At 45.1% G+C, this 15,884-nt stretch overlaps 1 protein-coding gene across 4 annotated transcripts in view; it reads right to left on the bottom strand.

The window, feature by feature from the left end:
* The window catches only part of MPP7 (MAGUK p55 scaffold protein 7), a 508,595-nt gene that overhangs the window by 259,985 nt on the left and 232,726 nt on the right, over positions 1–15,884 (bottom strand). For all 4 annotated transcript variants that reach the window (XM_068235721.1, XM_068235724.1, XM_068235723.1 and 1 more), the window contains exon 3: positions 11,881–12,024. In XM_068235721.1, coding sequence (XP_068091822.1) covers positions 11,881–11,917 — 37 coding nt within the window. In that variant the 5' untranslated portion in view covers positions 11,918–12,024. The remainder of the gene's footprint in view (positions 1–11,880; positions 12,025–15,884) is intronic.

The following is a 15,884-nucleotide window of genomic DNA, read 5'->3' as shown; positions in this document are numbered from 1 at the left end:
AGATTCACGCTAGTCAGTGCAGCTTAGCTCAATAAATGGCTGCAAACAGGTTGCAAATAGCTGTGGACTATCTCCAGCGTATCTGAGGACAACCAGTTCAGCACCCAATATGCTATTTTTCTGTGTCTGTTTTGGGCTTAGTTATATAAGAAGATCTCCTCAGAGCAGGGAGAGTGGAGTGTATTGCAGTTCCTGTTCGCACAATTACATGATAAGGCTATGTGAACTAGGAGCGGTGAAGCTGAAGTAAACAAATGGACATCACATAACCCGCGATGCCTGTGGGCAAAGACAAGATGGAAGCAGGCAGTAGCACAGATCTGGAATGGGAAAAGCAAAAAGAAGTTGGGGGGGGGGGGGGGGGATGCAATTCTGGATAAAAGTGCAGTAGAGTCTTGGTAATATGGCACAGGCCGGGACTGGGTGATTCCGGATAAGTGTGCTTTCTGGTTGCTTGAGACTCAATGTTAGCCACTTGAGGACCACAGTGGTAAACCCCCGTAAAGACCAGGCACATTTTGGCTAAAATGGCCACTGCAGCTTTAAGGCACAGCTGCAGGGCCGCACAACACAGAACACGAGCGATTTACCCCCCCCCCTTTTCCCCCCACCAACAGAGCTCTCTGTTGGTGAGGCCTGATCGCCCCCCAGTTGTTTCTTTTTTTCAAATAAATATTTATGTTTGCTTTAAAAAAACAAACAAAAAAAAAAAAAAACTTTCCTCTGCCTCCCCCAGCCAGCCTATCACAGCTATCGGCTTCAGCCTATCTCCACCGCTCTCTTATCCCCCAGGGGGACAGCCTTGTCACATGGCTGTCCCCAGTGCAGCGCTGCTGCTGATCGCAGCACTGCGCTGTGTAAACAGACGGCGATCTCACCGTCTAACAGTCTCCCGAGCGGCAATTGGCGTGGGGCGGTCGCCAAGAGAATCTGTACTGTCTGATTTGTACAATAACAAACATACCAATCGAGTCACTGTGATCTCCTGGGTCCCTCTTTGCCGCCTCTGCCACTTCCCGCCGCCGCTATCCTGACTTTTAATCGCCAGTTTTAGGCAGTGTTTACAAACAAAAATCGTGTGTGTGTGTGTGTGTATATATGTGTGTATGTGTATATATACATATATATATATATATATATATATATATATATATATACACACCTCATGTTACAGTATACTACAAGTTCTTATTACATTGTGAATTAACTGGACTCCAGTCCAACCGTGCTATGCGTTTAGCGTGCAATAAAACACGCGTGAAAGTTTACATGCGTAAAGATTTACATGCGCGCGCTACCGCAGTAAAGTGCGGGCATTAACGCACGAACACCTTCGTTAGCGCACGCACATAAATCTTTATGCGTGTAAACCTTCACACGCGTTTGATTGCGTTAGCACGGTTTGGTGAATCAAGCCCTGTGTGTTCACCCCAAAACACATTCCAGGAACTCTCAATCTGTAAATGAAACAACATGAGAGATCCATCGTAACACAGACACCAGTAGAGGTAATTTACACACTAACAGCCAGTGACTGCTCTACAGAGTCTACAATCACGCCTAATCATTTCTCATACCATTTTCCGGAGGACTGAAAAGCACATTCTAAAGAGAACATGAGAGATGTATGGAAGTAGTGAAAGAACTACAGGACAATCCGCTAACAGAAGCAGCTGCATACCAAAAATATGCATACAAAAACCATCAGCCGCCCCTAGTATGCATTTCACTGGACAACCATGATCCCTCTAAACTGATTGTGAACCCGTCATCACTACGAGCTGTAGGAAAGAATGCAGGTCAGCTTATTAAGAGGAATGTTTCATCTGCTCCTCAAAGGACATCGAGTCAAAAGATTTCTGGCAGGTACATGGAAATGCACACATATGCCTTGACTTATAATGGAGTGGCCTGTCAAAGCTTTCATCTCAGCCTACTTAACGTCAGCACATTTCTACAACTTAAAGAAGAGCCCCGCTCTGGTTTAAACAAAGAAAGTGATACAATACACGCAATTGCTACACATTGAACCGCTTCAGATCCAAGTCTTAAAGAGAATCTGTATTGTTAAAATCGCACAAAAGTAAACATACCAGTGCGTTAGGAGACATCTCCTATTACCCTCTGTCACAATTTCGCCGCTCCTCGACGCATTAAAAGTGGTTAAAAACAGTTTTAAAAAGTTTGTTTATAAACAAACAAAATGGCCACCAAAACAGGAAGTAGGTTGATGTACAGTATGTCCACACATAAAACATACATTCATACACAAGCAGGCTGTATACACCCTTCCTTTTGAATCTCAAGAGATCATTTGTGTGTTTCTTTCCCCCTGCAGCTATCTTCCACTGAAGTGTCAGGCTGTTTCTTCCTGCAGAGTGCAGACAGCTCGGCCTGTATGTAATTCCTCAGTATGTGAAAGCCCAGCCAGCTCAGAGGAGGATTTATCCAGCTTGTAAAAGATAAGAGAGAAGAGAAAAGCTCCCCTAATATAAATAATACACAGGCAGTGTGCAGAGAGGGGCCTGGAGGGGGGAGATGCATCACAGAAACACAACACTGAAGAACTTGGCAGCCTTCCAGACACAAGCTGACAAGTCTGACAAGAGAGAGATAAGTGGATTTATTACAGAGATGGTGATAGTAGAACGTGCTGCAGTAAGCCAGAACACATTAGAATAGTTTTTGGAACTTGTAGGATGATAAAAAACAGGATGCAATTTTCGTTACGGAGTCTCTTTAAAGTAAAACGGTAACAAAAAAAACAGCCCCTGGGGGTACTTACCTCAGGAGGGGGAAGCCCCTGGATCCTAATGAGGTTCTCCCATCCGCTTCACCCTCCGGAATCCAGCGATGGCAGTTCCCGAAAATACAGGTGACAAGCTTGTCTCAGCTGTGGCAGCACCTGCAGTATTTACCTTCCCAGCTCCAGCGCAGGCGCGGCTTTACGCTGGGCTCTGACGGAAACAGCTGAGCCCGGTCATGTTTACTCTAATGCACAGGTGTAAGTCACCTGCACTGTAGAGCGGACCCAATCTCGCCGCAGCCCATTGGAAATGCACTGGAGCCAGGAAGGTAAACATTTACATTGCCGCTGTTCGGGGGCTTCCACAGGATCCCGAAGGGTGAAGAGGACGGGGGAAGTCTCATTAGGATATGGAGGCAACCTCTCTGGATGTAAGTACACTATAGGGGCTTTTTTTTTTTTTTTTTACAGATTCTCTCGGAACGAGAGGAATACAGATGCTGCCATTTTCATTCCCTCATGAATAATGTTAGTTGTCTGGCTGTTGTGTTGAGTTTTGGGTTTTAGTAGTTTTTGAATCACACATCTGCAACAAGTGGAGTCACTCCAGAGTCAAAGCATCTGATCTGCATGCTCATTCTGGGCTAGTGACCTATAGTATTAGAAGCAGAGCATCAGCATGGCAGCCAGGCAACTGTCTGTTTATTAGAGAATGAAGATGGCAGCCTCCATATTCCTCTCATTTCTAATTCCTTTTAAATGCAAAGTGCACAACAGGAAACAGTGCAGGCTGTAAAGCTCTGTACATATGCTAGATTAAAGGACTTTTCCTCCTTTTTACCTGGCTTGTGTGCCTTTGCTGAACTTGGCCAAACCATGCAGTACCAACAGGATAGAGGGAAGAAGTTTTATTAAAGAGACACTGAAGCGAAAAAAAAATATATGATATAATGAATTGGTAGTGTACTATGAATAATTACTAGAAGTTTAGCAGCAAAGAAAATATTCTCATATTTTTATTTTCAGGTATATAGTGTTTTTTCTAACATTGCATCATTCTCTAATATGTGCACATTACACAACACTCAGCATTCAAAATTATTCTTTCAGAGCAGTCTGTGAAGTAATGACCTCTCCTCTGCCAGAGAAAAAGTAAATAGTTCAATAACACTTGAGATAATAAAAGTCAGATAACAGCCCGCTCCACGACTTTGAAAGTCGCAGAGCTTAATTGCTTTTTTGCATAGAGATAACAACTAGAGTTTCTTAACTCTTCCTGTACTGGAAACAATTACACTGATGTATCTGATCTTAATGTTTTATTTCTTAGCTGTACTACACATACAAATCATAATATCATAATTTTTTTTTCGCTTCAGTGTCTCTTTAAGCTACAGTAACAAGCTCATCTCAAAATGCAAATAACAGAAACTTCCAATTTCAAATAAGATAAGGACACTATGATCAGAAAGTAATTGATTCTTCTCCCCCCCCCCCCTTTTATACTCAGGCCTCAAACTTTGTACACAGCCAGCCACAACAGGATTACTTTAATGGACACCTGAAGTGTGAGTGATATGGAGGCTGCCATATTTATTTCCTTTTAAATGATGCAAAATTGCCTGGCTGTCCTGCTGATCCTCTGCCTATAACACTTTTAGAAACAACGCTCATACACACACTTGGCTGAAGTTCGCTGAGGTGGCTGATAACGGCATACGGATGAAATCGCTGCAGGGAGACTTGGACGCAAGATACAGCTGATATACGGCTTATCCTGTTCATGCACAAGTCCCAGTGGCGTTAATTACTATTCCCTCTCCAGGTCAACGTGGATGGTAGGGAATTACAGTGTTTTTAAGGAGAACTGTAGTGAGAGGTATATACAGGCTGCCATATTGATTTCCTTTTAAGCAGTACCAGTTGCCTGGCTATCCTGCTGATCCTCTGTCTCTAATACTTTCAGCCATAGACCCTGAACAAGCATGCAGTTGATCAAGTATTTCTGACATTTTTGTCAGATCTGACAAGATTAGCTGCATGCTTGTTTCTGGTGTGATTCTGTAGGCAGATAGCGCAGCAGGGCTGCCAGGTAACTGGTATTGCTTAAAAGGAAATCAATATGGCAGCCTCCATATATCTCTCACTACAGTTCTCCTTTAAAATTAACTTCAGCTCCATCTTCTGACGGCGCCGAAGTTACTCACTGTGCGCCTCTATAGCCGTAATTCCTATTATAGTCTATGGTGGCGCCGGTGTTCGCCGATAACATGTGTACAGTAGTCCCCGACCACGGCTCCGCAAAAGATCTGTCAACCGGATCAACTATGGCCAGGCGACGGCCAAATCCTTTGTGCATGCTGCTTCTCCGCCCATCGTGTGATGTCACGGAGACGCAGCACCGCTGGCCCTCCACCCCCTCCCGCATAGCAACAGAATGCGTTATCAGCTAACATGCATCTGTACAGGCTGGGACTGTGATGTTGCCCAAGGAAATCAAGTCCTGATCGCCGACGCACAACATAGGTGAAAGGCGTGTACACACCTACAGACCCTGAACAAGCATGCTGATCATGTACTCTGACTGAAGTTGAACTTCATTTGCCACATAGCTTGGAGGGATACAAAAGGTGAAAAACTGAGAGCCCAATATAGTGTAGTATGTCAAGAAAAAGGGGTATAACACAAAGTATGAGAATGATATACTCACAAGTCTGGGTTATCACAAAGGCAACCACTGGATATGCAGGTGGGGAGAATTATGACCTGACCCCACTCAGGTATAAGAAGTCGCTCTCTGTAAATCGGAAAAGTTGGGGATACACCCCTCTACCAAGGGTGGACTAGATCAGTAGACCTACTGTCAGACAGTAGGTGCTTGGCCCATTGACCGATACAGCAGTGTGTACCTCCAAACTTTGATTGCCTGATGAAGCGGGCGATTGACCCATGAAACGCGTTGCGTACCTGGAGAGCTTGTAATAAATTCTATTGTTTATTTATAACGACTCACTGGCTGGTCATTATATACCTGAGAGTGGTGTCCACCTACCCCCCTCCTTTTAAACGGTTTTTAACCATTTTATTCTAATTTGGCGCCTCTGTTATTACCTATTATCTACCATTCATTTGCCACATGCTTGTTTCAGGTGTGTGATTAAAACACTACTGATGCCAGAAAGATCAACAAGATGCCAGGCAACCGGAATTGTTTAAAAGTAAATAAATACGTCAGCCTCCATATCCCTCTTGCTTTAGTCGTCCTATAAACATTGGTACGAATGCTGGCTTGCTTTATACTAGTCTGCTTTACCTGACCTTAGTTCAGCTGAAATGCAGATAACCATAAATAAATGAAATGTTGCGAACGCCCCGGAACATGTACAGCCAAAACATGTCGCCACACACAGGAATCTTAAGACTACGAAACTGCTTGTTCCTTTGTGAAAAGAATTCTAAAAACAGCAAAAAAAAAAAAAGCCATCTTCCAGCAAGCCATTCATTCACTCTCTCCGTCCTTTCCAGATGCTCAGCATTCTTGACATCAGAGTGGAAAAATTTACTGTTAGTCTAGAGAAACCCAATATCGCCATTCTTGTCATATCCCTCATAGCTTCATTATTAGAGCAGGTCTGTGGAAGCTATAAAATGCTGCTAAATGATTAAAAATACCGGCTGAGAGGTTACGTCACTTTGCCTGCGCCGAAAGCAAGGGCTCCGTCCGAGCGGCTACCTTATAAAACACAGGTCTGTGTGTTTTCATTGAATATTTGTCTGTATTTATGTAAGATACACCGACATTCAGCTAGAGCGGAGATCCTTTTACAGCAACCTGGGGGTATTAAACACCGAGGAACACAGATCCCCAGCCCAGAACAACACTGTAAACTTTAATAGTGTTTATAAAAAGGCATACATAGCAATGCTTACATTTTTCCACTTGGTCAAAAGTAAGTCAGTGTTACCAGATTCCGTGTTTCTGAAAGTCGGGCAGAATCGCTGGACCGCCCTCAAAGGAGCTGGATCCTAGTAGCTAGGCCGTGTAGCATAGAGACTACAGCAAGCTGACCATAGAAGAAGAATACCATTTAAAAAATAAAAAAAGCTCAAATCCAGTTATTTTGTTTTTTAATTTTTTAGTTTTCACTAGTCGGCAAAGGAGTTAGAAAATGTGGGGGTATTTTTTTTGAAATCTGTGTACTCATTGAAAAGATTTCCCCTGACTTCCTGTTCCTGAGACCACCATCGAGCTTTGTGGTATTAATGTGAAAACTGCTAGTCCCGGGGAAGGAAGTGAGAGATTGCAATAAAAACTAGTCAAGATTTCTAATATATCCGCACTTTACGTAAAAGGTTTTATTTATTGTCTCCCTAGCTCTCTGAAGGATTTCCCTGCTTCCTTTCTGAACAGGAAGCAACAGAAAAGCGCACAGATGAGGACTTCTTAGGAGTATCACCTCTCCTTTGGAACGTTCTCCCACAGCCAAGTCCATCATGCTCCGAGCCTGGAAACCTTTAGGCCGGTAACACAGTGCAGAGAATGCATGGTTTTCTGCACTGCATTGAGTGTTTTTTTTTGGGGGGGGTGCATTTCTGTTTGCCATTGCGTTCCATGTTTGCATTTCTCATGCGTTTTTTGGTGCATTTTTGGATGACTTTGCATTTCTCATGTGTTATTGGTGGTTTTGCACGTTTTCAATATTTTCCCTCTATCAATAGAATAAAATATTGTGCCATTTAAAAAAAAAAAAAAAAAAAAAACAGCAAAAACATGTAAACGCATTCCTCTGCCTCTCAATTGGGATACATTACATGCATTTTACATACGTTTTTGAAAATTATGCAGCAAGTTTTGCGTTTGAAAAACACACAAAAAAAAATTCTTCTAAATTCAGCCCATAGACTTTCATTAGCGCCAAAAAGGCAAGCATTTTCCGCAATGCTAGCATTTCTGCCTGGTGTGTTCCCTGCCTCAAACACACTTTTTCAGAACACAGCTGTTCAGACAAGCCAATAATTTGCTACAAGTAGCGTTGAAGGTTTATTGCCTCACCCCCTAATACTCTTGTGTATCCTCCCCTAATGTTTCCAACCCACTACCCTCTAGATTGTAAGCTTGCCAGGGCAGAGACCGCCTCCTAGTTTTTCTGATTCTGATGCAATTGATCATGTGAACAAGTACCAGTTTTGTTCTAGGTCAGAATCAGAATCAGATTTATTTCGCCAAATACAGCAAGCGCCATATTCGGAATTTGTTGTGGTACACATGGCATAGACATAGTACAGGTTGACAAGAAGCACAACACAGACAATTTACAATTGACAGGAACAGGGACATAGGTACAGTGCTACTGAAGATGTTGGTGCTAAATAAATAATAATAAAATGCAAAAGTGGTTCTAACCCTTTACTACACTATCCAGGATAGTTTTTTCTTCTTGAAATTGAGAGCAGTATAGTGGTTCCTGTTCAACATTCAAGCCAAGTTGGCACTGATCTGAGCTTTGTACTTAATGCCTTTAGTCATCCGTGGTGCAGGAATACAGGGACATAAAATGCATACATGTAAAAGGGCAGTGGGAAATTTGGACGCAGGGTAAAGATGAAAAACGTCTCACCCTGCTGTGGCAAATTTCCTGGCGGCGTTAATTACTATTCCCCTTCTTTATAGTGGGAGTTAGATACAATTCGGCTTCCAGCTATTGCTGGCTGCCAAACTGCACTGTTTTTATGTAATCTGGGCTCTGTCTATTCCTGGTGCCCAAATTACTGTCTGAGCTCCACTATAGCCGTTATTCACATCACGGCCTAAGGCGGCGCGCCCAAATGTCCTCAGCGGGGTAGGGCCATTTTTACCTGACTCGCATAAAAATACCTATAGAAGTTACCTAGAGCTGGCTCGGGAGCAGTTGAGGGGGGGGGGGGGGTTAGTCAGGAGGCCCCCCAGATTTATTTTGCCCCAGAGCCCTAGTGTGGCTTCAACCAACCAGAGAATCCCCATAACATCCAAGAACATGTAAGCTGTACAAAGCAGCCCATGCCATTCTCTACATTTCTTTAATGACAAATCAATGAATGAATTCAGATGACCGGGTCTTTACTGGGGTTGACGGATCAGGACAGAAGCAAGATCTGGGTAACAGCATAAGGGCCCTTTTCTACCGCCTGTGCTCCAATTCAATAATCAGAGTGCTCCTGGTTAGCTGATAGCAATTATCATGTTAATTGTGCTGCCCCATTTCCACCAGTGCAATTGACTCAGAAATTGGAAAAAAAAACCTGCCACAGTCCCTATTCCGAGGGGGGGGGGGGAATGCATTCTTTTGCTTAGTCACCACAGGACGGAGTAGGGTATGCACAATTCAGTGTACTCCCTCCTTCCCCTGTATGTGTTTGTCAGCATGCACACAGCTTCTGCTGGTGTATGTGCATGGTGTGCATGGATACATTACGTTAGCCCCCTTGTGCGATTGGTAAGATGCGCTATCTGTCCCAGGAGAGGACGTCAGGATGTGTGCTCCTAATCCCTAGAAAGGTTTGATGCAATGAATGTTTGCATGTCTGCACTACGCATGTTACAGGGCCAGAGTTGGGACACCTACGTTTACCTGGGTACTTCTGCGCAGTGTAGGTGACTAACCAAAAGAATGCATTCTTCTGTGAACTAAGACCCCGGCTTTTAATTTAGCTGTAGGGATAACAGTGGTGCCTGGATGAGTGAATCTGTGAATGCATTTGTTTGAACATTTGCATGCGAGAGTGCGAAGGGTTAATAGATTTTTGCAGTTTTCTGGCCACACCCCCTTCAGCACCTCCCTTTCCTTAACTTATTTAAGGTCCTAACTAGCGGAGATGTGCCTGGATATATGTGTTTTTTTCCCACTCAGAATAGGGACTGTGGCAGGTGTTTTTCCCAATTTCTGAGTCGATTGCACTGGTGGAAATGGGGCAGCGCAATTAACATGATAATTGCTATCAGCTAACCAGGAGCACTCTGATTATTGAATTGGAGCACAGGCGGTGGAAAAGGGCCCTTATGTTGTTACCCAGATCTTGCTTCTGTCCTGATTCGTCAACCCCAGTAAAGACCCTGTCATCTGAATTCATTCATTGATTTGTCATTAAAGAAATGTAGAGAATGGCATGGGCTGCTTTGTACAGCTTAGGTACAGATCAAGTACTTAACCCTGAGACTCCCCAGTTCTGTATAATTAGGATAGAGCCTGAGATGACAGTCTCTCTCTGTAACTACCAAGAGAGTGTATAGTGCCACCTAGTGGCCAAAAGGTTAAAGTAAAAAAAAAATATATAACAAATACATTTAATAAAACCTTATTAACCACTTGCCGACCGCACACTCATAACGCGTGTCGGCAAAGTGGCAGCTGCAGGACCAGCGACGCAGATCTGCGTCGCCGGCTGCAGGCTAATTAATCAGGAAGCAGCCGCTCGCGCGAGCGGCTGCTTCCTGTCAATTCACGGCGGGGGGCTCCGTGAATCGCCTGCGGGCCGCCGATCACGGCTCGCAGGCTAAATGTAAACACAAGCGGAAATAATCCGCTTTGTTTACATTTGTACAACGCTGCTAACAGTAGCAGCGTTGTACTAGATCAGCGATCCCCGGCCAATCAGCGGCCAGGGATCGCTGTCACATGACAGGCAGGAGCCGGTTAGAGGCTGCACAGGACAGATCCGTTCCTGTGCAGCCTCCGATCTCTGGGGAAGGGAGGCAGGAGAGGGAGAGGGGGAATCCTGCGGTGGAGGGGGCTTTGAGGCGCCCCCCCCGCCAGCCACACGCAGGCAGGAGCGATCAGAGCCCCCCCAGCACATCCCCCTAGTGGGGAAAAAAGGGGGGCGATCTGGTCGCTCTGCCTGGTGTTTGATCTGTGCTGGGGGCTGCAGAGCCCACCCAGCACAGATCAGCGAAAACAGCGCTGGTCCTTAAGGGGGGGTAAAGGCTGGGTCAACAAGTGGCAAACCCCCCACCCTCATAGCTACCCAAAAGAAACAAATGTTAAAAATACACCTTTATTTCCAAATAATACATCGTCACCATACATTGTAGTAGGAACATAATTTAAATGTTGTGATAGCCAGGACAACTGGGCAAATAAAATGGGTGGGTTTAATTTATAGTAGCCCTGTGTATTTTAAAACTATAGGGGATGAAATTGGAGAAATTCAGTAATTTTTCGTTTTGTTTCCTGTATTTCCCTATAATATGAATAGAAAATAAAGTAATTACTGAAAGCAAGTATCATCCCCAAAAAGCCTAATTTGTGGCAAAAAAACCCCAAAAACCAACATATAGATCATTTAGGAGTGATAAGTAGTGATAAAATAATTGGCGAATGAATGGGAGGTGTGCTCCAGGGGAAAATTGCTTCCGTCCTTAAAATAAACCAAAGACCTGGAAAAGTAAGGATCTGATAATTACCCGGGGCCTTTTCCCGCCTCATAAACAGTTGCGTAGCTAAGGAGCTGTGGGCCCCGAAGCAAGTTTTACAATGGGGCCCCCCAAGCACTCTATACATAACAATTTATACGGCGCACCAAAATCTGCCAATGGCAACTACAGTGTCAGAGGTGCAAGAAGGGGATGGGGAACAGTTTGTTAATGATTACCACTATTCAAAGTATCTACAGAAGTCATTATTATGAGCATAGGACCAATAGAGAGCTAATTCTGTAGTTAAGGGAGGGCCCTTCGGGGCCCCTCTGGCCCAAGGGCCCCGATGCGGTCGCTACCTCTGCACCCCCTATTGCTACGCCCCTGCTCATAAACACTTCCCTCGCCTTCCTCCCGCTGTCTGCCGTTCAGCCGCGATCAGCCCAGTAACTGGCTCAGTCGCGTCAGTCCGTGTCGACTGTGCATGAGCAGTAGACCCGGACTGACGCAACAGCCAGGTACCGGGGCTGATAGCGGCTGAACAGCGTGGGGCGGGAGGAAGCCCCAGGTAAGTATTAAATCTTTACTTTTCCAGGTCTCTGGTACACTTTAATGTGAAAACAACCCGTGGGCTGAAGTGGTTGATAAGAAAAAGTACTAGTAATCGCTAACTTAATTTCAGCTGATTTATTGTGCTGTCCCAGGCATCAAACTGCTAGACTCCACCTCCAGCATCTCTGCTTACCTGTGTCGCTTCCAGCTCCCGTTGACAAGGCCGGCATGATGGCAAGCTCTCCGTACCGCAGCACCGAAGGAACGCAGGTCCACCGTCACAAGGCAGCAGTCAGCGGTAGAAGCCCAGCAGTTCAGACGGCCAGATTCCTCTCCCCTAGAGAGAACACAGACATAATTTGTACAACATAGAGTGACTTGTTAACGCAGTAAATCTCAGCTCTTTAGGCACGTCAAAAATCTTTATAAAACTTTATAGGTTCCATGACTCGATGGCCCACAGAAAAATACATCACGGTGAAATGAAGGGGCCAATTATCTTGTTGAAGTAAGTGTGCAGTGAAATGCATCTCATTTGGGTCCAGGTACTTAAATCAAGGAAGGAGAAATGACGTGTGACTGGATGGATCAGACACAGCGAGGAGGGAAGAGGAATGTAGGGGCCGAAGTGAATTAGCCTTGTCGGCTGATCAATTTTTCCCCGTCTTTCAGTCACTCAATAGAGCGCCTGATTTATCATTTCGTTGTCGGGACGTCAAAGGCGAGCATATTCATCATCATCCTAAATGAATGAATCACTTCGCTTCAAAGGCCGGATTGTTCGCTGCATTAGCTCCATTAAAGTTATAATTTAAATGGACAAGTAAAAATTTGCTCAGCGATTCGAGCAACAGGTTAAAATAACACCCCGTGATGGGAGCCGTACATTAACGTTTGACAAAGCAAACAGCAGGCTTGTAATAGACACTACTCAAACCTGTACAGTATGTCTGGAGGAGCCCGATCCGCAGAACTACAGACCCGGGCTGCATACAGGCACCAGTCAGGCAAGACAAAGAACAAGCTGCACTTGAGTGCCGGAGTTGCTGTAGAGTATGGATGTTGGAGGTTGAACGTTTTAAAGTGGTCTTGTACCCATTTACGGTATATAACACCACAAAGCCAATTTTTAAAGCAGGAGGATAAGCCATACTATGCCAGGGGAAAAAAAACACATATATAAGTAGAAAATACTTAATCTACTTCCATAACACATCTATTATACAGTCCACATTTTGATTTCAGTGAATTTTATATAGTAAATTAACCCCCTTGCCGTTCCAATTATTGCGGCAAGGGGGCAGCGCAGCACTTTTTTTTTAATCATGTAGCTAGCCTAGCGCTAGCTACATGATAGCCGCTGAGCAGCGGCATCCCCCCACCCACTCCGATCGCCTCAGGCGATCTGCGCAAGCAGGAAATCCCGTTCAGAACGGGATTTCCTGCATGGCTTCCCCCGTCGCCATGGAGACGATCTTGATGACGTCACCGGTGACGTCATGGACGTCGGGACGTCAGAGGGAGTCCCGATCCACCCCTCAGCGCTGCCTGGCACTTATTGGCCAGGCTGCGCAAGGGGTCTGGGGGAGGGGGCGGCGCGACAGGTAGCGGTAAATCTGCGGCGGCGGCGATAGAGTTATGCACGGAGATAGCAAAGTGCTAGCTGCGTACAAGAAAAAAAAATTGTGAAAATCGGCCCAGCGGGGCCTGAGCAATCCTCCTGCGCAGGTTACCCCGAACTCAGCTTGGGATAACCGGCAAGGAGGTTAACAGAATTCTGTTCCTAGTGGGAACCATGTCTTTTGCCCACAGTTTGAGGCTAAATCCTGATGTCATTTCTTCCCTTAACTTTTTTTTCTTTTCTCCTCCAATCGCTCAGTCATCTCAGCCTTGCTTGTAAACACAAGTGAGCAGAGGATTATGGTTCAGCTAGGCAGGGAAATAAAGGGAAGAAAAGGAATATATTATAGTTAAAAAGATCCCCCAGCATTCAACTGAATGGCAATGGCTGTTAAAGGGCCAGTGCTCCTAAGGTATGTGATAACTCCAAACCATAACAGCAGAAAAAGTAAAAAAAAAAAAAAAGTTTTGAATGCAGGATTAGCATCTTTATCACTTAATACACTCAGACCAGTTGCTGGTGAAATTTGATTTTTATGGTGACAATACCACTTTAAAAGAGCTCAAGGAGCCTGTATGTTTTCTTCACTGTGGCTCTCAATATTTCAACCTGATGAAGTGAAGATGAGCACCTGCAAAACGCGTCACTGATTGAGCTAATAAATTATTAAGCTAGTGGTGATGTGAGGTAAATCCACCTCTGTGACCACAAGAATGTCACCTGTCATTACACTAGATTTCTGAACGATCCCATTGGCCACCGAAAATCTAGTGTGTGTTCGTAGCTTAACCTTTCAGCAAACATCCCTATGGTTTGTAAAAGTGATCCTATACCAAAGTGTAGAAAAAGAGTTTCACTTGACTGAGACTTCTACCAGCCCCCTGCAGACGTCCTGTGCCCGCGCCATCACTCACCGGTCCTCCGGTCCCCCGCAGCGGCTATGTTTAGTTTTTCTCCAACTGGCCAGTCGATAGCCACTGCCCTGTGTGGCCCTGGCCATGCACGTCATCGTTTACGCTCCCGCCACTGGGAGCATCCTGCGCAGGTGCAGTACGAGATTTCCGCATACTGCGCAGGTGCAGGACACTCCTGGCGACAGAAGCATGAACGAGGACGTGCGCGGCCGGGGTCACGTAGTCGCAGTGGCCATCGACTGGCCAGTCGGCGATACCAAAACTTAGCCATGGCGGGGGACTGGAGGATCGTTCCAGGACGGCACAGACACAGGGCTGCTGCAGGGGGCTGGTAGAAGCCCCAGGTAAGTGATACTCTTTTTTTTACACTTTGGTTTAGGTTTCATTTAAGAAAATTTAAAGGGAACCAGAAGTGAGAGTGATCTGGAGACTACCATATTAATTTCCTTTTAAGCAATACCAGTTGCCTGGCAGTCCTCACCCTCTGTCTCTAATACATTTAGCCATAGACCCTGGACAAGCATATGCAGATCAAATACTCCGACTCAGCTGACTCAGATTTTACTGGATTAGCCATATGCTTGTTCCAGGGTTTTGGGTCAGACACTGCATGCCTGTAGATCAACAGGGCTGCCAGGCCACTGGTATTGTTTACAGGTAAATACATATGGCAGCCTCCATATCACTCTCACCTCGGGTTCCCTTTAACATTTAGACCATAGTTTCTGCATCACTTAAGTTCTCTAGTGCTCTGCAGGCCTAGAGAACCTTCATGAGAAATGCCCACAGCGGTCTTGGTTTGAAACGCTAACAAGAAAAGAAATGGTAGAAAAGTGGGCCAAGATGTTCCCACTGGTCATCAACATTGACTTGGTGATTGAGAAAGAACAGAGCAGAATGTTGAGCTGCCAGGAGTTTGTACACTATCTCCTGGGATCACCGGTAAGGAGCCTGGACACAGGCTCAGAGAAATTCTGAAGTGAATGAGCTGAGATGCCAAGCTAGCCCAGAGCAGGCCAGGTGCAGGACACCTCTGGCAAACGTGCCGTCTCTGACTTACAGCTCATTATTCCGAGCCAGGCACGGACTGAGGAGAGCCAGGGAAATGGATTCCTGAGAGCATAATGGGCATCAATGCTTGGCTTTGGTATCAGAACTAAGAGCCCTGTGAACATAAATATTACGACCTTGCTTGTTTATAAACTGAGATTGATGGAATATTTAATTTTGTATCAATAATCGTTGCAGACACAGCACTAAGGATTAGGAACAAGATCTTAGAGAGGTCCTGGGCCTTTACTTGAAAGCTTAAAGGACACCAGAAGTGAGAAGAATATGGTTAAACAATACCAGTTGCTTGGCAGTCCTGCTGATCTATGTGGCTGCAGTTGTGTCTGAATAACACCAGAAACCAGCATGCAGCTAATCTTGTTTCTTGTTCAAGGTGTATGACTAAAAGTATTAGAGGCAGAGGATCAGTAGGGCTGCCAGGCAACTTGTATTGCTTAAAAGGAAATAAATATGGCAGCCTCCATATACCTCTCACTTCAGTTGTCCTTTAACCACTTCAGGACCATAGTCTTATACCCCCCTAGTGATCAGGCCCTTTTTCACAATTCAGTGCTGTGCAGCTTTGACAGCTAGCTGCAAAGCCATACAACT

The sequence above is a fragment of the Hyperolius riggenbachi genome, chromosome 5 (assembly GCF_040937935.1).
Source record: "Hyperolius riggenbachi isolate aHypRig1 chromosome 5, aHypRig1.pri, whole genome shotgun sequence".
Lineage (NCBI taxonomy): Eukaryota > Metazoa > Chordata > Amphibia > Anura > Hyperoliidae > Hyperolius > Hyperolius riggenbachi.
This window is presented reverse-complemented; position numbering and strand designations above follow the sequence as displayed.